At 37.5% G+C, this 25,532-nt stretch overlaps 1 protein-coding gene across 1 annotated transcript; it reads right to left on the bottom strand.

Moving 5' to 3' along the window:
- Positions 1–3,854: 3,854 nt before the first annotated feature.
- On the bottom strand, positions 3,855–22,778 carry LOC128208314 (fibropellin-1-like). The gene is made up of 33 exons (XM_052911872.1): positions 22,622–22,778; positions 21,811–21,924; positions 19,759–19,872; positions 19,220–19,333; positions 16,040–16,153; positions 15,734–15,847; positions 14,535–14,648; positions 14,207–14,320; positions 13,775–13,894; positions 13,451–13,564; positions 13,145–13,258; positions 12,826–12,939; positions 12,582–12,695; positions 11,469–11,588; positions 10,782–10,895; positions 10,409–10,522; positions 10,212–10,279; positions 9,847–9,950; positions 9,192–9,368; positions 8,812–8,843; positions 8,534–8,547; positions 8,221–8,360; positions 7,526–7,666; positions 7,083–7,147; positions 6,832–6,948; positions 6,511–6,598; positions 6,046–6,210; positions 5,754–5,817; positions 5,561–5,658; positions 5,151–5,297; positions 4,851–4,915; positions 4,684–4,697; positions 3,855–4,334 (listed from the first exon to the last, which is right to left on the bottom strand). The coding sequence occupies exons 1-33, from the start codon at positions 22,776–22,778 to the stop codon at positions 3,951–3,953; spliced, it is 3,762 nt and encodes a 1,253-aa protein (XP_052767832.1). The 3' UTR covers positions 3,855–3,950.
- Between the last annotated feature and the right edge of the window lie 2,754 nt (positions 22,779–25,532).

The following is a 25,532-nucleotide window of genomic DNA, read 5'->3' as shown; positions in this document are numbered from 1 at the left end:
CAGTATATCCTTTAACATCCAATCAACGTTAAGTACTGATAAGCGATCATAATTATTGGTCAAACTTTACGTAATATGACAGGTATCACAAGTTTCATTTTATAAAAAAGTGCGTACATATGGAAGTTCCTTTCAGAAGCTATAAATGTCTCGTCCGAATATTGGTTTAGATTACGGGATTGCACAATATTGTTTATTGTTCACCTTTATGAATACAGTTTCTATTCAAATTGAATATAATAAACATGGATTTTGTTTCATTTTTAAAAAACAACAACTATAGTCTATACTATGTTTAAATCCTTTGCAATTGTATTTTCTAAAAAACTAAATACAATAATCATATGACACCTGAACATGCTTTCCACTGAAACCAATATACGATATATGTTTGATTGTTTTGAACTGGCTCGACAAACGTCAACTGATCTGGAACGAACTACTGAAATAGTACTGTCTCACGGTTGAGTTTCTGTGTACCGCATACTACGACTGAAGTCCCACTTGAGCCCGTGCACTCCTTAAACGCCACTGAATACAGTGAAGTTACGTTGGGGTTTAATTTCCGTAAGGCGAAAATAATATTTCTTTAGTTTTTATTGTTATCCAAAAAGCAATCTTTCAAAGGCGGACTGGACTCTCTCACAGAAATGTTTCAGTCTTTTAAAGAGGCTTTCTCACAGAGTCGATGCAGTCGTTTAAAGTCACAGGTTGTTTTCAGTCGTTTAAAGGAACTCTCACAAGTTCAGTCTTTTAATGTAAAAGATCCATTTAAGTTGTTTAAGGAAGCTTTCTCGAAGAGTTTCTGCTGTTTTCCAAAGGGACTCTCTAACATATTCATTGCAATCTATTAAAGAAACTCTTGCTCTCGATTAAATGCAATGTTTTTAAGGGACTCTTTGAAGTCCTTGAAGTCATTGTTTAAAGTAGCTCCCTCATAGATTCCTTGCTGTCGTTTAAAGAGACTCTCGCACAGATTCATAGCAATGTTTTAAAGGTACTCCCTGACAGATTCTTGTCAGATTTATAGAGACTTTAAAGAGGTTTATTGCAGATTCAACTCTCCGACTCTCACAGATTCATTGCATTAATTTTTAAAGATATTCACATATTCATTGATGTTTTTGAAATGGGACTCTCTCACAGATAACAGATAGCTTTTAGTCATTAAAAGGTGCTCTCGCAAAGATCTCTTACATTCTTTTTATAGGAATTCTCTCATAGATTCCTTTCAGTTGCACAAGGAGACAATCTCACAGATTCCCAGAAGTATTGTTAATGGACTCTCTTATACCCCCATCACACTAGACGAAAACTGCACTACGTCCTGGCAATGTCGACGAATGCAGCGAGGACGCGGTCAAATTCTTAAAAAAATATTTACCCAATTTCATACTACGTCCTTACTGCGTCCCTGTCAGGCATTAAATTTGTCTCACACGTTCCAAATAGGTCCTAATGCACGCGCACCACGTCCAATGCGTTCTTTGTACGTTATTACTACGACAAGGAAGGTCGCACCACGCGCTTACCAAGTTATTATCATGTCCTCATTACGTTCTTGTGACTTGGATTTATTTATAAGTGTGATCGAGATAGAATTTCCGTGTTATATTTATAATTGGCCTATTTTCCATTCATATCTAGTGTTGGTATAAATTAAAGTTATAGGGGAGTTGAATCTCGTATTTATACATGATCACTGTTCAGAACTTTACAGGACGTGGTAAGAACCTGATATAAACATGTCTAAGACGTGTAAAGCACCGAAAGAACGTATAAACAACCGAATGATGTCTTCTACAGCGTGGCACGAGCGTACCATAGTCGCAGAAAAAGCGTGGAGGGGTTGTGGTGTGAACTCCATTGATGTAGCAAGAACGCAATGACAACCTAGAGGCAACGCGATGAGAACGTCATTCAATAATTACCATCCAGTACCACGCTTGCACTACGCCAATCAAGTTCCTACTAGGTTTTAGTTACGCCGTCACTACGTCCATTCCGTCGTTCATACGTTCTAATTAAGTTCTTACTACGTCCTGATTCTACCACGTCCTCACTCTGTTTTTTTAACATGTTCAAAGTCCGCTCATGTCCTTAGCGTCCATAAAGACCATACCACCGTCTATCGGTGTCTACCGCGTTACTTCTACGTTGACCAAGTTCTGACTGCGTACAGCCAGATTTTTGAGGACGTAGTGGGAACGTGGCCTAGTGTGATGGGGGCATGATTACATAATCATTGCAGTCTTTTAATGGATTTTTAAATATATTTAGTGCAGTTTTTTAAAGGGACTCTCTAAAAGATTCCTTGCAGTTATTTTAAAAGACCCTCTCACAATTGCATGGCAGTTTTTATGAGGAACTCTCTCGTATTCCTTGCATTTTTAAATGTTCTCTCTGACATCTATTTGAGAAATAAAATAGGCTTTCTCACATATTTTTTGATATCTTTTATAAAGACTCTCTTACAGATGTATTGCAGTCATTTAACGTGTTTCTCTCACAGATGTATTGCAGTCTTAAAATAGGCTCTCTCATAGATGAATAACAATATTTTAAAAACACTCTCAAACATGCATTGCAGTCCTTTACAATCTGTATTGTTTTAACTGTAACCCGTAAATCAAAGTCTGAAACAGCGAATGTTCTACAGCGTTACTACAAAGCAACTAGGCAAAATTATAAGTATTTTGTCATTTTTTTATTATTATTATATTTAAGAATAAAAAGCTCTTATGTGAATTTCTAATGACGACTAACCATTGTAATATGCAGTGTAATCACATTAAACACGAACAGAAAAAAAATGATTGAAAATATTCATTTTTTTCGCACATATTATGTAAGCATATTTTTATTTTGTGTAATATGCGAGGAGCTATATGTGACCTTCTATTGTCATGTCTGAATTTTGATTTGTTATCAGTATATGGTTCCTGGAAAATGCTTTAATTTGCCGAAAAGCGACATGCTGTTTTGTGACTATTTGGCATTTAATAAACTGACTGTATGTTTTTTTAAATATAGGAAACAAGTATGAGAGAGTTCCTTTAAGTTGTTTGTTTGAAGCATATATCAGCAGATATAATGTTTATGAACGTCTCGATCTTTTATATTTATTAACTAAAGGATAACGTAAATAAATGTTACGATAAAAGGCATTTGAACGACTCCCAATAATTAAATCATTACTATTATCTAGGTGAAAGATTGCCATATAATATATATAATTTTCTAAAAATGCTTTATAAATACATGTGGTATTTTTGGACTCGTGACAATGAAGATATTGAGTCAGATTACGGAAAAGAATTAGGTAACATGATAGGGTATATGTATATATACACCCACCGTAAAATTAGAAATATTTTTACACGAAATACTTCAAATAGTTGTAATACTGAATCACCTCAAATACACAATGACATGTTTTAACCTTGCTGAAGAATCGTCTGGAGTCTTGCGTCTCAGTGAGAGAATCATTTCGTTATTTCGTAATTGTGATAAAATACATGTATTTTTGTGTGAATTCAACTTCCGGCTTTTTTTAGCCGGTGTTTAAGATGAAACACCTTACGCTGCTTATGAGTGATCGGTTACTAGCAGAATCAATATACGATATTGATAGGTTAAATGGCATTACGATATTTTTTTACTGAAAAACAATATACGCCAATTACGGAGATATGCCTTCAAACGATCTTAAGCCTTATGATTTTCATTGGAACGGGGCCAACCTTGAATGAAATGCTCCTCTGCTGGGTCACTCCAACCAACTTAATATCCCCAAAGGAACCAGCCGGTATTGATGTACTGGTCTGGTCGGGTACCATATTGAGAACACTTGATGATGTGCAATAGTATGCTTTATTCAGATATATACATATATATATTATTTGTAAAGGTTCAAAATCACTATATAGTTCATTGTTCTACATTGATCCTCAGAAGTCCATGCTTTTTGGCATCGGCCGAAGGTTATCCTGTTGTCTCCTCAGGAGTGGGTGTATCCGATGAGGCGGGGACGACGCGCGGGCAAACTTCGGGGACGGGGACAGAGGAGGTTTGGATGAGCCAGGGCGTACCGACACCTGCCGGACAGAAGGCATGCCCACCAGATCATCAGCATCCGGTGGCTTTCGGAATCGCGAAATGATAAGATACATAATGACGCCGACGACCATGGTTCCCGCCATTCCACCAGCACCGAAACTCGCCGCCTTGACCATGTGGCGAGGCTGGGGGACGGGCTTCTTCTGTATTATATCAACTTCCTTGTCGTCTACCAGACACTTGCAACTAACGTAGCCTTCCTTAACTCGCTTCCGCTAGAATGAACAACAACGTGTATACGTTAAATTAGTTTTACTGGCATAAGTGGCCGCCTCTCATCCAAATGCTCGGTTCGACGCCCAGCCGGGATATTTGTTAGACTCCCCTCGAACGAGGTAACAATACTGGGTCAAACCGTAATCTATATACATTTACTTATTCGTTATCCATTTTTAAAAAAAGAGTTAAGATAAATTGATTTAAACTATGAACTAAACATGAGACACATAGCCTTTTACACTATCCAAGTGCGTTACTGCTATTAATATTCCCGTAAATGAAATGGGACGCAACTCTTCAACTTTCTCATTACTTCTCGTCTTACGAAGTTGTCTTTATACTTACTGCCTTTTCCCGCACTGAAAAAGAAAGAATAAAATCAAGATAAGTACGAGATCACATTTAGCGCATCTTGTCTAAGCAAATTAAGGTAAATTACAAATAAATATCCATTTTCCGTTTCAAAATTTCAATAATATTTTTTATGAACTGAGCATGTTAAGTTACATCACCTTTTGTGGGTTGTCCGGAAGTACATGGCTCGTTCCCGCCGTCTGTTGCTAGACAAGCTACATCGCTGGAATAAAACATTATACATGTACCACCGTAACACATTTTAGATATGCATTATGGCATATAATAAATTGACTTAATGGTCAACTTGAAAGTACTAGTGATTAGTAAATCTTTAAAACTTCAACTGAACTACCATGGCTTTGTATGAAATATAAAAAAAACCGTACAATTGGACTTTGATAGATTCTAGCGACATTAAGCTAGAAAATAGTTAGAAACAGAAGTTACAACAATACCTCCCGGTGGTGACACACAATTGCTCGTGTCCGCCGCCACTTCCGGGTCTGAAGACGGCGGTAGTGAGGCAGCGGCCGTCCACCGCCTGGCTATCAGACAGGTGCACGTTCTCCACAGTGGACTCAGGGTGAACGGACAGCAGAGGGCTGGAGCAGGATATTCGGGGAGACATATATACCATTATTGCGCTTTATTTCTTTTGCAAGGTACATATTAAGTAAATTAAATGAACACACGATTATAAGAGTCAATTTGATTTTTTTACATATTAAAAGAGTGCATCATAATGCCTTTAAATATAGGTTGAAACACAAGTGAAGACAAAAACAGTGTTTCGTGTTGTTGTTTTTTTTTCTAAAATCAGACATATACCGGGTATTTAAAAAGTTATATATCTGAATGATTCTACCATGATCCATCCGGGTCAGGCTGGCTTGTGAGAAGCACCGGTGGGCACTCGTCAGTCCCGGCTTTACAGTCAAACACCGGCGGGGCGGAAGGGAAGCTCTGTTATAGTAGACATTATTTGGTTAACTATAAGAATATGTTTTGTTGATGCCTTAAAAACTTAATGGATTGCTGTTGTTGAATAGGATACTTACATTCGGTGCAGAAGTGGATACTTGACTGTATGATATTTGTATACAAGTAGATGTGGCACACTTTCTGCAATACATATTTTACAGTATTATTAAATCGCCTTGTATAACTTACTATTGACCAGATAACTGGTACTTAGAATTGAAATTGTATCATTAATATTACTTTTTTGTTTTTCAGATTATAATAAATGATGACCACACATTGTAATTAAAATCTGAAATTATATTGTGTATACAAAGACGTTAAGCAACAAGTGTATTCAAGTGTTTTAAATGTAACTCTGTGATTTACCCAAGTCTGTTCCTGTCGGCCACAGTGATGTTCAGACAGACACGTGGCGTATTGGCGGGTCTCAGTACGTGCACCGTCGTGTAGTACGTAAAGACGTCATTGTTGTCAGGCGTCACTTTCACCGTCAACACGTCCCCAATTGGCGTCACCGCCGGAACGTCAACGCTGAAAACATTGTAAAATTCTTGAAATTTATCAACTAATAAAATCTACAGGAACAAACCCACCAGTCTGCCAAACCAACTATGGACTTAATGGCACCAGGATCATTGTCCAAACATTCAGGGTGAACACATGTTAAATCATATAATTTACATAAATACCAATAATTTGTTATGTAAATGCCCCTGAAAGAAATTTCTAGAACATATTTCATAAAATAACTGATGAGGGTACCCTTTAAACTTATGACGGACAACTTCTACGATAACATGTGTATAGAAATGGAAATGTCCTATGCAGTACCTGCCGGTTATAATAAAGCGGACGCTACACTCTTCCCCCTTTGTACACTTGACAGACTTCGGTATGGATCCTATGGAACAGTTGCTTGCTGAAAAAGGAGTTGATACATTTATATTCTGTTTATGAGATTTTCTTGAATATGTTAGTATTTGCAGTGAAGTGATAAATAAGAGGCTTAGTCACATATGTGTGATATCTGATTGTCCGTAGTGTTAATTGTAGGAATAAACAACTACAATGATTATGGTGATATATGTTTTAATATGAATGCAATATCCGTATATACGTGACCAGAGTTACAAAACGAGTAATAATACGTACCTATCTTGCACAATGTTCCATGGTAACCGGGTCGACATCTGCACGTGGCGGGCGAATTTGAGGAGTCGCAGAACCCGTGCTCACAGTGAACGGCGCTGCACTGGCTCATGGACGTTTCTATGAGCCAATTATAAACAAACCAAATTGTGAAAAACGAGTATGTACATTTTAAAATATTTATAACTAAGATGTTAACCATTTAATTGCAACTTTTACTAAAATCCTCAATATATAAACACCAGCTTCTGTACCTATTTCAGAAGACGACTTGACGTTGACCTTAGTACATAGCGTGTCGTCTGGATTGGTTTCTGATCTGTAATGACAGAATAGTGATGAGCATGTGTCAATACATGAAGGTAGGGGAATGTTTGGTTCGCCAGAACAGCGTTTTACCCACGGTTATATATGTGGTATCGTTCGGTACTGGGATCCAGCTTGTAGATTAGTCCAAGGGAGATAACCGGGAACCAGGACCTGCGAAGAAGGGAGACGAATCCGAGGCATGAGGCCAGGAGCATGCTTGCTGTAGTTAAAGATAAAAAGCCACTTTCTTAGTCGAATATACGGGTTATGCAGATACCTTGGGGAGAGAAAATTGTCCCAAATAACCTATGCTAATTGTTATATTAAAGTAAGCAGAAAAACGCCACATATATTAAAACGAAGTAAAACATTACTGTACACAACTTACTGCACGCAAATGGTGTGTTGTCCGGTCTGAGAGCTCGGGGGTGTGAACGCAACCTCGTACTTGCACGTGCCCACCTGACCGTCCGGCGCCATCTTGATCACCTGCACTCTACCTCCGTCTCCAGTATCGTGTAGGTCCGCGCTAAATGCAAAACAACATGGTCAAATTATTTTGTTCATTTTAAGAAAAAATGATTTAAAAAAGTTATTGACTGAAATCGAAATGCATGTCCATAAAGACCGATATTCAATACGCACGCTGTCCGCCTCCAATGTCCGCATACGTAAAACAAATGTCTTATATATTGTTTGATCTATTACATACGCCCGCGTCCTGGCCGCTAACGCGGAATCACATACGCCAGAGTAAAGTAGTAAGAACAGATAACTGCAGAGAGGTATGATCTTTAATCAAAGTTTGTGGAAAATGAAACTTATTCATCTGTTTACTTAATTTCATCGTTTGTCCTGTATTATTAAACATTAGTAACTGAATATAAAATAGTATGACATTTCTATCTAGACATTCGATTTTCTTTAATTCTTAGCGAACATCCGGATTTCAGTTTTAAAATGGATGGTTAACATGAAATTCTAGTGCATTCTCACTTGTATTTCAACGCCGTAAACAACCCACTGCTTTCAGCACTTTTATTAAAATGGTGTACAATGTGTGTGTGTCGATGTTAACATTACCAAGCCTGTCCCGACTGTTTGTGAGTCTCAATGATGAAGGAACACGGACGACTGGCGGCACACGACATGGTGGAGTTGTGGGGCGGCGACAGAAAGTGGCCACCGGAAGTGCCCGGCATTCCAGGTGGGTTCCCGGGCACCTGGAAATCGAAGTGGACTCGTTATCATTTTAAATGATTGTACCAGAAATTATTTTTTTTAAAAACTGTAAAGTGTACATACTTGCGAAATAAATATTGTAGTAAGGCTATGAAGCCATAATTAAATATTTATGTTATAAAATATTGCACATTTATGGAAATCAAATACTCACCGCTGGGAAAGATTCTGAAATGACAAAAATATTATTGTGTCATCCCCAGTAAAATAGTACCATTACAACAGACTTACCAAAATAACAAACTATGTTATGCACACGACGCCTATTGTCATCCAGCCGTTCAATTAACCCATACTACTTCGCCATTAAATAAACAATAAATCACGTTCACAAGCACCGACAAGTGATAAGTTGGAGCTCGGCTTCCATTCGCGTCATGTTAATTTATCGGTAGTATCCTTTGACGTCTATGATAATACAAATATACGTACCAATTTGAAAGCATAGTTCGTCTGCGTTTACTCTGAAATAAATACCACATTAAAATGTAATTATAACACTCATCAGTAAATGTAGATAATCAGTTTTAAACTAAGTGTGTACACGACAAAATACGCATATCACTACTCCCCTTTAGACAAGGTTTAATATAAAAATAGTGTCAATAATATACTGAAAACTACAGTCACAATCCAAAGAAGCCTAATCTTTAACCAAAATAATGCCTAAGATCACAAGGATGAAGGTCAATCAAACACCAAACGAGGGACATATAGCTAGAAGAAACAAACATTAAACCCATCGAGGTATCGGCATTGGTAAATGTTAGGGAAACCACCATAGCACGGTCAGTGAGAGCTAGGAATCTTACCCGCTGTAGTCCAGTGTCTGAACACAGCAGTTGAACGTGCCAATGGCGGTCGGCTGGTAGTGGATGCTGGTGATGTAGACGCACATGCTACAGTTACAGACAGGCGGGTTCCTCTCCCCGATATCGATACCCTGAACCCTTAAACCAGGGGATTGTCGGCCCGGCTTGACTGAAGGACTGTCAAATAGTAAAAGTAGGCCAACTATAAGTTTTGCAGCTGCTGCTTCTACTTCTGCTGCTGCTGCTACTGCTACTGCTGCAACTGCTGCTGCTTTTGCTACTGTTACTGCTGCTGCTGATGATGATGATAATGATGATGATGAAGAAGAAGAGGAGGAGGAGGATAAGTTTAAAGGCTCTTCTAAAGCTGCTACTGCTGCCGGTGCTGCTGCTAAAGATGATGAATATTATCTATAGTACTATTGTTTTGTCGCTGTTGATGTTTTTGTTGGTGCTGTTTATGTTTTATGACATATGTCCGTTTTCATGATTAGTGTGTGTCAACAGACATTCAGTATTAAACAAACATAGGGGATACGAGTCTGCTACATAAAGTTTCTACCTTAGTTGACAGAATTTTGGAAATTCCTACAAATCATACTTGTTAATTGATATGTTTTTATTGCACCGTTCCATGCATCATTATTCAACTTACGGGAGTCCGGACTTGCCTTTCACCTCTAGGGCTACTTGACACGTGGTATTCACTTGGCAACGTACCACTTCCGGGAGACCGTTGTCCAGGAACGTTGGAGGATTCTTTAAAAAAGTGCATTGTTCAACAGCAAAGTCAATGCAAACGTATATTCCTTGACATAAGAGGGTTGATCCAGAATTACGTTGATTTTTTTCATAATTCAAATATCATTGCACATAGAACTAAGAAACTTCGTATACAATACATTTAACATATCCGGTATACTTCTTGCAAATTTCAGATCAATACATTTAATTTTCATGCCCATATATAATTACAAATTGCTTGTATCCATTAGGCACGGGCTTATGTAATAAACTTACACTATCGGTTAGTGTTTTTATCTGTTGATGGGTGGGGTCCAATCGCAATTGGATGAGGTCCTGTCGCGCTGAAAAAGGAAATATAGTTCAGTCAAAACATTTTTAACAATACATGTGATCACTATATTATGAAACCAAAAAGAACGCTTGGTAGATTGATATAAATTCTTATCTATAGTGTAGGAATAAACACCTACGTAGTTGACACGTGTATCCTGTGTATTGAGGCGTGCAGAGACACTGGAAATTGTCCACCAGGTCCAGACAGCTGCCCCCGTTCTTGCAAGGGTTTGAGCTGCAGTCATCTATGTCTATAATAACACATAAGCCGATACCTTTATATTGATCAGAGAGATGCTCGTCATATACAAACTGAGTCTTTAACAATTAATATCGCACAAGTGCATGTAACTGTCCAATTTAATATTCTGTAAAACAGTGTATTTTTCGGAAAACGAATAGACTTTTCAAGTAACTATGAAATTTTATAATAATGTTTCATTAAAATACAGTACAATTGTGATAAACACACCAATTTTAAACCAAACCGTTTGACAAAAAGGCACCCACCTTTCTGACAGTTTCTGCCTGTATATCCCGGAGGGCATGTGCACGTGTAATTATTGTGATGATCTGTGCACGTGGCGCTGTGCAAACATGGGTTTGGTGTGCACTCGTCCTTTGCTGAAATTTCGAACCAGAAAATCTTGCTTACTTAATGTATGAACAATAACTTATCTTTGATTTATTGAAATATGATAAGTGTGAAATATAACCAATACTTTAAAAACGTGCGAGGCCAACAAGTCCAACAGATCCCTTCAGAGAAAATCATGCTCGACGCTGAAGGGGTCCACTGGACATATACAACTGGCTATGCCAATTTGCAACAAGTTCAACAACGTACTATGGACGCACTTCCGCCTAAAGCGGAACGTTACACTATAAACGCACTTCCGCCTACAGGGAAACGTTACACTATGAACACACTTCCGCATACAGGGGAACGTAACACTATGAACGCACTTCCGCCTACAGTGGAACGTTGCACTATGAACGCATGTCCGCCTACAGTGGAACGTTACACTATTATTTTAATAGGTATCGTCCATATTTTAATTGCAAAGATATATAAACATTTCAAGGATCGATGAATGAATGTTAGTATAACAATGAACCTGCACCACACATACAACCCGTGAATGTTTTACTTTATCTCAATGCTGGTTGCTTATTTGCATTGTTTGTCATACTGACCAACGTGGCAGTCTTTTCCTGTCCAGCCGGAAGTGCAGATGCATAGATAGTCGTTAACGTCGTCATGACAACTTGCACCGTTCTGACAGGGATTCGAGCTACACTCGTTCGTTTCCGCCTCTGTATGAACAAACACATTACCTTGCAAATAAAGTCAGGCCAATGTATGTTGACAATAATAATAATAATAATAATAATAATAATAATAATAATAATAATAATAATAATAATAATAATAATAATAATAATACATGCACCCATCAAACATAAATTCGTCGAACTTTAAAGGTACAAGTTGCTTACAGTAACTCATAAAACCATTATTTCATTTTTTTTTTCAAATTGATAATAACAGTCATATACGTAACAAGGATTTGGCGGCGTTTGGAAAATCAACACTTAAGCTTAATGTAGAGACAACTCGTACCATTTGCGAAGTAACGGAGAACATAATTTATTTTGAAGGGAAATGCAAATTTGAAACGATAACTTTAAGGGCTTTGTTAAGATAGGACAGAGTGTGAAGGAAAATAAGTTTGTGGTAAACATAAACTCAGTTGTATGAATAAACATGTGACTATGAATGAGGTGTCTGGATCATTCCTTATTCACTTTCGCTCGATGCGCTAAACATTTACGCCAAGTAATTGCAACATCCTTTCATTGGTTGACGAGTTATTGAGCGGAGAAAAATCCTTTTTATTTTCGACACATAAAACATGATTTATGACCTATAAGTCATAAGTGTAACCTTAACCTTCAGGGCTAGAATATTAGCTCTGAACGTCACCTTGACCATTTCATGCCATGTTATTTTGCAATATTTCTGCCGGATGAAGAGTTATGGAGTGGACAAAAATGGATTAAATCTAGACTCGATATTGTGTGTGATATTGACCCTGGAGGTTTGTGTATTGAACCCTCGCTCCGCACGTCCGTCTAATGTGATTCACTTTTTTGCCATTCTTGAAATTCCAACATCGCCATCGCTGGAAAACATTTTTACCAATTCAATCAAAATATGTCCTTTTTAGTAGCCTCGGGGCGGACACGAAAAAGGGAATAAACGGACAAAGATTTAATGGCAGAATAATGCTACAATGTTGTGATTACGGTAGAGGCAGCGGTCTCCCACCCAGCCGCTGGGACAGAGGCACTTGAAGGTGTTTTGATAAGGAACGCATGTGGCACCGGTCCTACACGGATTGCTAGCACACACGTTAAACTCTGGAATAAAAGATCATCATGCTGATACGTATGAGAAAAATAAGTATACATATGCACGATTTTAACACACATGAGCTTTTGAATGAAATCTGGTCAAACCGAGTTTATTAATTGATTCCGACATGCGCACCGTGTTCACAGTTGGGTCCCGCGGTCCCCTGCTTGCAGGTGCATGTGTACTTGTTTACGGAATCCGTGCATTTACCCTCGTGCCGGCAAGGCATGCTTTCACACTCGTCTATGTCTATAACAGATTTGATAGAAAGAAGTTACAATGAAGTTCAAAATGGCGGTGGCGCTTTTTAAAATTTTCTTCGCTTATACGTACAAGCGCAGAATAATTTAAGTAATTTGAATAGGCTTGGTCAGTACTAAATCGTGAATACAAATATACGAGAACAATTAGGGAAAAACAATCCCAACATGGAAACTCGCATTTTTATACACACCTATCTGGCACAAGGGTCCAGTGTAGCCTGGGGGGCAGGTGCACGTGAACTTGTTAATGTCGTCCACACACGTGCCGCCGTTCTTACAAGGCGACGTCGAGCACTCGTTCACGTCTGTATGCAAGCGATTATATCAGCAAAGAGAAATATAACTACCGGAACGTCAATGGTACAATACTGCCATTTAATAAATGAGTTATGGCAAACCTGGGAAGCAAGTTACTATCCCGTACACATATGCAGGTGCGTTTTACTTAGTTTGAAGAGCATATGATTCAGGTAAATGCAAACATAATTTTATCATACCTATCTCGCAGTTTTTGCCTTGATAGCCTGGCATACAGGCGCACGTGTAATCGTGTCCGACCGTTGTACATGTAGCTCCGTTTTGACAGGGGTCGGGCTGGCACGTATCGATATCTAAATACAGAACATTTCAACGATGTCTTAAGACAAACTACCCGAAACTATAACAAAACATAGAACAGAAGAAAATAAATAAAAACTATCGAGTTGAATACTATTTATTTATCTTATTTTAATACAACCCCAAATTGATTGTTTGAAAAACACATTTTGTTAATGCCTTGTTCACAGCAGTTTTTATTGAATACATTTATCCAGGGATACCTGCTTCACAAGAAGCTCCTGTATAGCCATCCGCGCACACACAGTGAGCTGCTGTGTCGCTAGTGACACATTGTCCTCCATTTCTGCATGACAAAGACGCACATGGACTCGTCTGTGTTCCTTTAAACAATATACGGCAAAATATATCTTTAGTATACTAACTGAAACAGTAGTTGATTGCTGTCACAGTGTAATAGTTCACTCCTATCAAAAGTACTAATAAAAAGTACAATTCCTAAAAATGCTGCGATTTCTTTTATTTAGACTACGTAACGTTGCGATGTAATTTATTCAGTAATGATACTGCTATAAAATAAAACATATATCAAATAGTTATTTTATACACATGTCATACTGTTAATCAAAGATACATTATAATCTTCCATTCTCTTCTTAACGTTAATCTGTTACTGGGTAAACTTGGTCACGCACTGTTTTGGCATCGCTTCCCTCTCCAGCCATTCGCGCACAGACACGAGAACGTGTTCATTCCGTCCAAGCATGTGCCGCCGTTCTCACAAGCGCTCGGCACACAATCGTCAATATCTGTGTGTGGACATCATAAATATCATAATCACAATACCCACACTTTAAAAAAAAATCAAATTAGACCACACGTTAGCATGTGTTTATTGAAAATTTTCTTTATTGGTCATACTTTTGCTAAAGTTAGATTAACATTAAATACAACCTTGCTGTTTTACGACCTTAATATGGAGCTAAGAAGTCGTTAAATGTTATGCATAGCAGAAAGGAATACTTTTTTGGCAGGTATGTCCGGTAAATCCTGTTGGACAGACACACAGGAAGCCGTTAACCAGGTCGTGACAGGTACTTCCGTGAACGCAGGGTAGGGAAACGCACTCATTAACGTCTGCGTAAGAAGAACAACGGCATATAACTTATAATTTACTATATTGTGCTTATCTGTTTTAAATTTAGTACTCTGCTGTCTATTAAATACCATAGTTTTATTGTAAATTAGATTAATTCAGAATGTTTTCATCAGAATTTGTTCAGAATGTTCTAGTTTGTTTGATACATTCTTTTTTTTTAAATAAACAAAATTCTTATATAAATTGAGATCAAGTTCTTGAGAATGTTTGTGGTATGTTCAGGAACATTCTTATGGGGCAAACGTGTATTGGATTAGTGGTCTTTGGGTAAAATTAAAGTTTCTATAAAAGTTTTACCAGTGCTAAAACATTTCTAAAATCTTGGATTTAATTAAACTATCCTGTTATTTATCCTGAAATTATTCTGAAAGAGTTGTTGGATTTTAAAAGAGTTCATATATGTGTTCAATATTTCATGTGCATTTAATTTGGTTGACATGAACATTAAACATTCCAGGAACAGTGGAGATATTTTGTGAACCTTTGGATATTATTACTTGTTATTCCAGTTATTCAAATTATTTGAAATTTCTTATGTTTAACTGTTAGTAAATAAAATGTGTTGTTGTTTAATTTTGTTTCTAGTTTATCTTTCACTTTAACATCTGGTTGTCGTAACAATGTGGTAAACCGCAAGTGTTATGAAAGCCTTTTAAGATATACCTTAGAACAGATACAGTTACATGAGAACAAACGGTCGAAATTCGGTGAGTTTTGTTGCCTCTTGTTTTTGTTGTAATGGTGAATAATTATTTAGACAACGGAAATAATGACAATCACGTTGACAAAGGCAGAACTGATTTTGTCCTCAACTAACAGTTGTCATTTTATTCAGAGTGAGTGTAGAGCTTAACCTTTTGTCACTAAAACAGTTTCTGTATATTCCCTTTCTTCGCTATATTGAGTCTTTCAGCACTAACAGTTGACGCCTTGATATCCCAAACAAGAAACGTGCGTTTTTTGCCGTGTGACTTATTTATCAAAATGGTTGTTCTATGAATTTGATTCACTCTTTTTCATACGGAAACTGATTAAACTATAAAACAGGCATATATTATCATACCGATTTCACAGCGTGTCCCGGCATATCCGGGAGGGCAGGTGCACGTGTACTTGTTGACGTCATCATAACACGTGCCTCCGTTTACACATGGCGACGAAAGACATTCGTTGATTTCTGAGACAAAACGTGAATTACATTGTTACAATTTTAAGGAAAGATTACAACAAAAGCTAAGATCTTAATTAGAAAAGTACATTACATATATATTTTAGGAAGTGCTAAAGCGGGACAAAAACCTAGTAGGCTAAAGATATGCCATTAAATTGTTCAGTGCTATGAGGACGATTTAGAATCATGCAGTCTTACCTGCGCGGCACTTGTCGCCATGGTAGCCTGGCGCACACTGACACGTATACGCGTTAAACCCGTCCTTACACGTGGCGCCTTTATCGCAGGGCGAGGATGCGCAATCGTCTACATCTTTAACATACATCAGTACATAAGCCACAATGTGAAATCTTCAGTTTGATCATGTTTTATTGCATGACGCTTCATGTTCACATTTTACGTAAAAGAAAACAGTGCACTGTAACATTGTTTACGTTTTTCATTTAAAAAGGGACATGCAAATAATTGGGCAAGGATTTTTTCCAGCATCGGTAACGGCCCTTTTTTGAGTTGTGGTGTGCTCCTTGTGCTAGCCGTTGAGAGCACTAGCGGACCCCAGCTCGCCCTTTAATAGTCCAAATTTACTTTTTATGTCAATATCGGAGAAAATAATTAATAAAATAAAATAAAAAATAAACTATTTCGGACTAGAAAATTGTTAAAAAGATTTTGGGCGAGTACCCCAAAAAGCCCCTGCCAATATTTTTAATCGTTTAAATTTCGGTTCCGAGGGAATGGCGAATGTCAAGATGTTGTGCCCCTAGGTTACGCCCCATCAAACGTCAATTCCTGGATACGACCCTCGAGTGTTATGGACACGATTATTGTGTTTAATATAGTGATGTTCTTCCGTAAATATCGCAACTTTATCATTTTCCGAATGATTTGAAGATCCAAAACGTAGTTTGCTAGTGTCCAAAGGCATTCGGAACTCCTCGGTCAATTTTCATCGAAAACGACCTTGGATGTATGCCGGTTCAATCAGTAGAAGTAGTTTGAAAAAAAAAATAATAGCAGTATTAACTATAAGTAGTGTTTTAACGTGTAATTTTTATTACTTTTAATTTGTTAAAGTTTAAATTGATTGCCAGTGAGATGTTTACTTGCATACATAATTAAGATTCCCAAGAGCAAAGTCATAAAGTTTAACTGCTGAATTGAAATAACTACGCGATCTGCTTGCAGCGTAGTTAAACTGTATAGATTTCTGACATAATGAACCGTCCATATACATCCGAGGTTGTTTTCGATGGAAATAGCCGAGTAGTTCCGAATGGCTCAAAGGATGAACTTTTCTAGTGTTCTGAAAAAGACTCTGTCTTTGGACTGTACTTGATGAGCAGCAAAAATAGTGTTAGGCATTTTCTTCAGCAATATACAGACTTCGGGTATACAAAACAGGCTTACAAAATAGGCTCACAGATGAATATTTAACAAATCTGAAATAATATCACACATTTGTGTGGGACATTTCGGTGGGAAAAGTTTTAGTTTCGAAGACCTGTAAATCAAATCCCTTTTACTATATATTGTTTCGTTAAGAATGGTAAAGGACATTATGTTCATTATATGGTGATCAAACTATAAAGTATACCGATTTCACAGTTATTTCCGGCAAATCCGGGCTGACAAGTGCATGTATACGTGTTGACTCCGTCCTTGCATACTCCGCCATTTTGGCAGGGACCGGATGCGCACTCGTTTATTTCTAAAACAAAATATAAATAATGACAATTTGTTAGATTGACGCAGTAATATCACCGTACCCAGTCATGGTCCCTTGCCTCATGTGGCCGGGAAACAGTATGTGTTATGTGAATGTTTGCGGTGACTTTTAAAGTTTTTAAAAGCAAAAAAGTAATACTCGTCATATATTAACATTAAGACCAAGAAAAGGTCCGATACTTGCCAGTTTCACAGTAATTGCCTGTAAAGCCCGAAGGACAATCACACTTCAAACTGCCGAGCAATTTGCACGTCCCCCCATGCAAGCAAGGATTGGAGTGACATTGGTCTACAAGAGACGACGCAATGATAAGACGAAATAGTAGTTGTGATAGAATTGACGGCTTCACTGCTACACGTTTGCAGTTCAAGTGAGTAATGGACGAATTCAATCGGACAAATTCTCTTCAGGTATTGATTTAATAATGGAGTGAAAACTACAGTAACATCATTAGCAAAAACAACAACGAAAATTCTGAAATAAGAGGTGATTAAGGGATGTTTCCAATGCCGGATTTGACAAATTGATTTTAAGAGGGTTTTAGTTGGCTGCATGATTAGTTCACCTTTTAAAACTTTGTTACAAATGGAGAAACATAAGTAAATATACTGCCATACCAAAAGTAGAAAATGCCGTATCTTGTCCTTACCGTGCTCGCAGTTTGCTCCCGAGTAACCCGTCTTACAATGACACGTGTACGAGTTGACGCCATGAATGCACGTGGCGCCGTTCTGGCAGGGAGTTGAGTTGCAGATTTGCTCCAAATTTGTTCCTGCAACTAATATTAAAATATTCCACATCAAATATAGCCCCGCGATATGGCAAGATTTACCTTCGGGGCAAAAACCCACGTCAAGAGTTAATTGGGTGTAAATTTACCCAAGTGGGTACTTCTTGTCATAAACATATATACGCTGTTCGCATTTGAACGTATTTGCGTGTTTTGCACTTGATGCTTGAACATGAAACTCCATTTGAGATCTTATGAATCTAACTCATTCTGCATGTTGTAAGAACTAAACCAACAACGCAACATGGTCATAAGTAAGATCAACCTATTGTCTATTTCACATTACTACAGGGCTTTGTAGGGATTTTCAGTGCATTCGACACACCAATAAAACAATATAAGCATGAAATTATAATACATACCGAATTACAATTGCTATTGTTTAATTTTTATTTGGAGCAACATACATTAAATATTAGTTTACCGAAACTACTACAACAAACTGTCGCATAGCGTGCACAACAATTAAACAAATATCATAAGTTAAGCATTAAAGTTCCATCCAAAAGTTATGCTTTAACTATTGACATTCCATTCAGACTACATATATTTTCCACAATGTCCATATAAACGCGTGGAAAAGTTCGGCAAAGGCAAATTTTCCCTCGTAAGTGATTATACCCAAAGAGTCAAACGTATCCGGGTACATCTTGGACAGCCTAGCAAGAGTGGACCATATGTTTTAATTGAGTAAGAACCTGCAACGCCACATATATGATGCATGTATTAGCGGCCATCAGTTAGCCCAACCTATCCCAGGACGAGATGGCAATATAAATCAACCATAGTATGCGTGAAAAATTATTTAACTGAAAAGAAAGTTAGTTTTAAGAACAGACTAAGTCCGAGAATATATGCCTACCTGTACATGCCGGTCCTGCCCAGGCGTTGCCACATTTACACACATGGGCGCCCGGGGTACCCAGACAAGTACCGCCATTCTCGCAAGTGTTCGCCTGACAATCATCACTGTCGACTGGATAAGGAAAATTTGCTGTATTATTTATCACTACTTTATTTACAGATGATATTTAAGTCAAGAGGAATTGCCATTATACAAACGAAACAGGTATGTATGTCTGATTGTTTTTGACATATAAAAACAAATAAGGTATTATACATATGATGCATATATATGAAAAAAACACAAGGTTAGCAAAATTTGTTGGCAAATCGGCATATTGCCTTTGGCCATTAACATTGCAAACATATGAGCATTTATCACTATGGAAAAAATAAAACATAACAAAACGGGAAGTGGACACAGACTTCGCCTGAGTAGATTTCGAGCCTACCGATCAAACTTCATCATAACGCTGATAACATTGTAGCATGGGACATGTACATGTTTAGCTGCGTTTAAATGGATGGCATATTTGAATATTTTAATGATAATCATACCCAGATGGCATTTCTGGCCCGTGTATCCTGCTGCACATGCGCACGTGTAACTATTGATACCATCAGTACATGTAGCCCCATTTAGACAGGGATTGGATAGGCACTCGTTAATATCTGCAATGTATGATAAAATATGAAACTGATATAACTTATATTATACCATATAAAATAAGCCAGTGATACTGCTACCAAATTCAAATGATTATTGTAAGTTTAAGTTGAATACTTTTTTTATTCCTGTTAAACACGTAAAGGTGAAGTAAAAAGGTAACAAACCAGCTTTTTGAATGTCCAGGTCGAGGGGTGAAAGCGAAAAGGTTCTATCTCCTTCTTTATTTAATGTCACAGAAACTTTTCGCATTCACCACTCGAGGTTAAAGTACTTGTGATTCGAACTATGATATTTATGATTTGATAACAATTACACAATGTTAACAGTGTTTAGAATGACGCGACACCATGATTTGCATTCATGACGTCGATGTATGACCGCAACGTTCATCAGGGTCAGTTATTAAGGTGGAACGCGACTATGATTTTTACTGAGTTACTGTTTGAAAATTGGTAAACGAATAGAATAGCATATGCCCAATTAGGGACTGTTTTTACATTTTCAATATTCGGAACAGTTTTGAAACTATGACTCCTCAAAATATACCACTGACGTCAATTTTGAGACGTCTCCCATATGTTGCGTTCCAACTACAATAACCGACAGTTTTACCAATTCTTCGTTTACCGCTAAGAAATTTAAACCTCAAGTGCGTTTTGGGAAAACGTTCACGCACATATATTTTTCGTTCTCTTGTTTTACGTTATTTATTTAAAATTCGTCTTTAACGTCATTTTTCGCAGGAAAAACGGCGTCGTGTTTCGCTGAAAAAAGTGCACCTTTCTTTAATTCTTGAAAAAATAACTGCTCGTTTAATTTTTGATTTTTTTAAATACATGTATTCAATGTTTTATTACAAACCGCCTGATATCAAGAAAGGGTACCTCACCGAGTTCGTTTTTGCGCAGTATCAAATAATCTAACCTCTATACATGCTCTTTTTCATTACGTATTATGAACAAAATCCGTTGGTAATAGCCATGTAAATGCAAAAGGCGTGTTCATATTCATGGTCTATATACTTTAGATCAGATGACTTTTAGTCTGATTGAAACGACGAAGAGCGCCTGTGTCCAGTCTGGAAATGGTTCATTGTGTTAGAGGCACTAATACTTCAAGTTCTTGGGCGGATCTTGATGCAACACATTTCAACAGAACAAAAAATGTATAGCTGACACGGTTGTCAAGAAAAGATTGAATTGGAAGATTAACTTAACGATGATTAAGATATGTGTTTTTTAAGGATTTACATTTTGTCAAAAACGTTAAACACCATTGACCCAGATTTGCTTCGTTTTGTAATACCGATATTTACACGCGTTGTAGCATGACTGTTTTACAAATATATAATGTAAAAGCGGTTTGACACTTCTCTGTCGATTGAGTTGTTCCTGTTGCTTGCAACGCGTTACCACTGAACAAACATTGCATAACTCACACGGATGTCAAGAAAATGGCTGATGTCGAACTTGACATTTTGCGGGTCAAGGTGGCAAAAAGATGATCAATATTTGTGTCTTTTGACGCCAGGCCCTTACCCATATCAAGCAAGTTTTTGACGCTGTGATTGATAAAAGAATACTATTTCACCGACATAATAGGGTAGGCAAAAAATTACATTTTCAAAAAACTTTAAACACACCTGACTAATCGGTTTTGTTTTTGAATACCGATATTTTAATACGTTATAGCATGTTTTTTGACCGAATATATCAAAGTAGAAGCAGTATGAAACTTCTCTGATTCTCGCAGTATTAACGTTCCTAATCTATCTCAAATTGCTGTCAGAAATTGTATGTAAAAGAAACATACGTGCATTTTATTATTTACAGGCTAATATTAATAGTAGATAAATCAAAACAATATTCATTAAACAAAACACTTATACGATCGATTAAATATATTCATGTTTACTTCGTATCCTTCACGAATGTACTCACTGATTGCACAGTTTAAGCCGGTGAAACCTGCGGCGCACACGCACATGTGCGCGTTCACGAGGTCGATACACGTGCCACCATTACTACAGAGCGACGGATTGCAGTCATTCACATCTGAAAAAAATTAGGTTATTGCTCCTTAAATATAAACTCTATTTCCACTATGTTTTTCGATTTTTTTTGTTAGTATTAAAACGGTATTTTTACTATTTTATATTAATATATATATATATATCTGTGAGCACTGTGTAGGACCACATAGAACACGCAACGCATCGTGAGCTCTAGACCTAGAGCGTCTTTATTTCGAAGAAAAAAACCTTGTTAATCGCGACAATGATCTCTTGGACAATACTGTAATCGACATGTTAAGCAAAGAGGATTTTTAACTGGAAAGAAAAAAGAAAGAAAACTTACCGTGTTTGTTAAAGTGTTTGTTAAAACAACTTATAACAATATCATAACAATACAAAGAGGTCAACACGCGTTTTAATGAACTTTTTATAGTACTGATATCGAAAGTAAAGCTCAAGAACAAAAGCAAATAAACAAATCTCTGCGCTTTTCATGGTGTGCCGATGTATGACATCTTATAACAAGGGAGGTAAATGGGGGACGACCAGGCATATTGACTCGTTCAGTTCATCGGAAGCTCTATGGAATAGGAGCTCTACACGGTTCTTTAATCGCCGTTAGGGGCTCTATGCAGCCTTACATAGCACACCATGCCGAAGAAAGCCGTAAAGTGATGCATTGCGTAATAAATCGCAAATAGTTAGTGTATCTAGCCATGAAAGACTCGGTGACGTACTGTGATCACATGTGGGTCCGTCGTAGCCCTGGACACAGGTGCACGTGAACTTATTCAGCCCGTCTTGGCACGTGCCATGCACACAAGGGTTCGCCGCACAGTCGTCGATGTCTAGAACAGATACATGTATCTTGATGTGAAGTGTTTGGAGTTGCATTTTTTATCTCCCCATCGGGAAATATCAGATGTATGCAAAAACACTGTGTAAAGGTTACTTTATACCATATGACACAGTAAAATAAATTACACAAATCCCCGTTGGGTCTCTAACACAGATATACAGAACAGTTTTCTTTATGCATATGTTTTTAATTACACCAACTGCTTCGTCATTCTTCACAATGAAATAAAATTACAAAGAACAATATAATACATGTCAGTTCGTACTTGTAGAGCATGTTTTATCTGTGAACCCAGCAACACAGCTGCAGGAGAAGTCGTTCAATGCATCAGTGCAGCTACCCCCATTCTTGCAAGGTGAGTTGGAGCAGTCATCAATATCTTTATAAAAGGAGAGAACACATCTAGCACAATGTCAAACAAATTTAATTCTCTAAGGTTAGGTTGCTAAAGAAACTATAAGTGCAGTAATCATGTTGTCCGGTTAGAGGAGTTGTTGGCGCACTCGCTTCACACCTAGGCGACACGGGCTCGACTCCCGGCCTGGGCGCATGTGAGTTTGGTTTGTGGTCACTAAGCCGGTCAAGTGGGTATCCTCCTGATACTCCGGCTTTCCCCAAAACACAAGACCACATTCTCTCATAACATCGTGCCAACGAGAGTGATTAATATAATGTTGAAATACCTTTGTTTCACGATCGTTGTAATAAAAAGAAGTTTAAAATTAAACAGTCACATGCATATTCTCCTATTACGAAACTCTATCAAAGTATTATTTTTTTTTATTTAAGGTTGACTGCATAAGCAGTTTTGAACTTCATTGCTTTAATTACTGTGAAAAGAAACGCTGAATAAATAACATTTGAAGTACTAAATCTTGGTCACATACCAGTTTCACAGTTGACCCCTGTGTACCCGGGCAGACATTTGCACGTGTACGTGTTGATGCCGTCAACACACGAGCCGCCGTGAAGGCAGGGCTGGACGGCACACTCGTCAACGCCTACGAGACATATCAATTAAATCTTTTTTATGAAAGCCATAATAATTATTACAAGGAATTCACTGAGAGTTGGTATAGAACTAAAATTGCAAATAAATCTGATTGCTCTTCTCATAAGCCCCGTTATCAAATTTCGATACGAATGATTTGCATGTTTACAAATCGTATAGAGTTCGGAAAAATTAGACAATGACAGTCGTGTGTTTTTCCACATAATGTAGGGATTCCATCAAACCTTCTTGACATTCAGGCCCCGTGTACCCCGGAACACACACGCAGGTGTACGCGTGGTCTCCGTCTAAACATCGTCCGCCATTCCGACAAGGACCGGAAGTACAATCGTCAATAGCGTGCGGGTCAACTGTTGATACAAGTTTGAGGACAGCTACTTAACATGTTTTTGAAAATACTATATGAAACTAAGATACTTCAAGTTATAGTTTAGGCCTACAGATCGAAATCAGGTATCGCCACATCTCCTTTTTGACACGACTTGTTAAAGGAATAATTGCGCCTGGGTTACAAAATGATACGTATGATGCTATGCGGTTTAAAATAGTGCGAATGAAATAACGGTGACGAACCGAGGGAAATAGATTATTCTCGATATCATTTGCGCAGTACAATGGAAATGTTTTTTCTAAGTGGCTTGCTTTACCTACTCATAATAGTAAAATCTAGATTTATTTAATTAACACTACACTAGCATACACTTGCGAAATAAAAGCAATTTATATGTCTTAGTGTATAAAGGTTTATAACTTAATGTTATAAAACTGGCTAATTGCATTAAAATTTCATCAATTTGCATAACATATTCTTAGGTGATGACATGCACTAAGCGGTTACAGTAAGGGGGCACTCAAAATAGGTTTTGGACTCGATTTTTATTGCTTATAAATATAATCCTAAAGAGGCATTAGCACCGTTGTGGCACCTACATCCTTTAAACGCTTTTATATTTTTATATCTTGTTAAATTAATCGTTAATATGAAATAATTTAAAAAAATAAAAATAAATAAAAAATATTCCACCATCTAGACAATGTACACCCGTGTATCCAAGCGGACAGGAACAAAGGTACATGTTCACACCATCCACGCAGGTGGCGCCGTTCTCACACGCATGATTCACGCAATCATCCACGTCTGGATAAACATGAACATTATAAATGGTTAAAAAATTGAATTCAATTTAGATTTCGTGTTCACGTTTTTTTGTTTGCTAAAAAGTCAATGGATGTTCATATTTTGCGTTGCATAATGTTCAATCAAATCAATTGCCAAGTGAAGGCTTCTTGTTTAATTCGTTTTAAGAAACTCTAATACCGACACAATTTTGTATGCTCCGAAACAAGTAATACAATATCGTTAATTTGGGTAATAATTCATTTACTTATTTCACAGTTATTGCCTGTCCAGCCGATTACACATGTGCACGTGTACTTGTTCGCGCCATTGCTACATCTACCACCGTTTAAACATGGCGTCGACAAACATTCGTCAATGTCTGTGAACAAAAATACCATTACAGACACGTTTTCATTTCAAAAATGATTTGGTAAGTAATTTTCTCCCACCAAAGAAAAGAAGATCCAAATGTCTCCCACCTCAGATAAGTAGATCAATTAATTTAACCATGCTAGAAATTCTTATCTTGCCCACGGGAGAAGATAAAATGCCCGTATGGAACTTCTTTTAATGGTCACCACATTGTAATTACCTCCCTTGTTGAAGACTGTCGTCTGTAGCATCATGGAAACCTTGTCTGGTGGCAATATTTAGTAC

The sequence above is a fragment of the Mya arenaria genome, chromosome 11 (genome assembly GCF_026914265.1).
Source record: "Mya arenaria isolate MELC-2E11 chromosome 11, ASM2691426v1".
Classification (NCBI taxonomy): domain Eukaryota; kingdom Metazoa; phylum Mollusca; class Bivalvia; order Myida; family Myidae; genus Mya; species Mya arenaria.
The sequence above is the reverse complement of the archived record's forward strand: the minus strand, read 5'-3'. Positions and strand labels throughout refer to the sequence as shown.

Bases quoted from the DNA above. Each gene is read 5' to 3' on its own strand.
- LOC128208314 (XM_052911872.1), bottom strand. From the start codon at position 22,778: ATGCAACTCCAAACACTTCACATCAAGATACATGTATCTGTTCTAGAC. The intron at 19,873-21,810 runs GTGAGTACATTC...CATACATTGCAG, and splicing joins CGGCTTAAACTGTGCAATCA to ATATTAACGAGTGCCTATCC. The intron at 13,565-13,774 runs GTATCCCTGGAT...TTCTGTATTTAG, and splicing joins AGGAGCTTCTTGTGAAGCAG to ATATCGATACGTGCCAGCCC.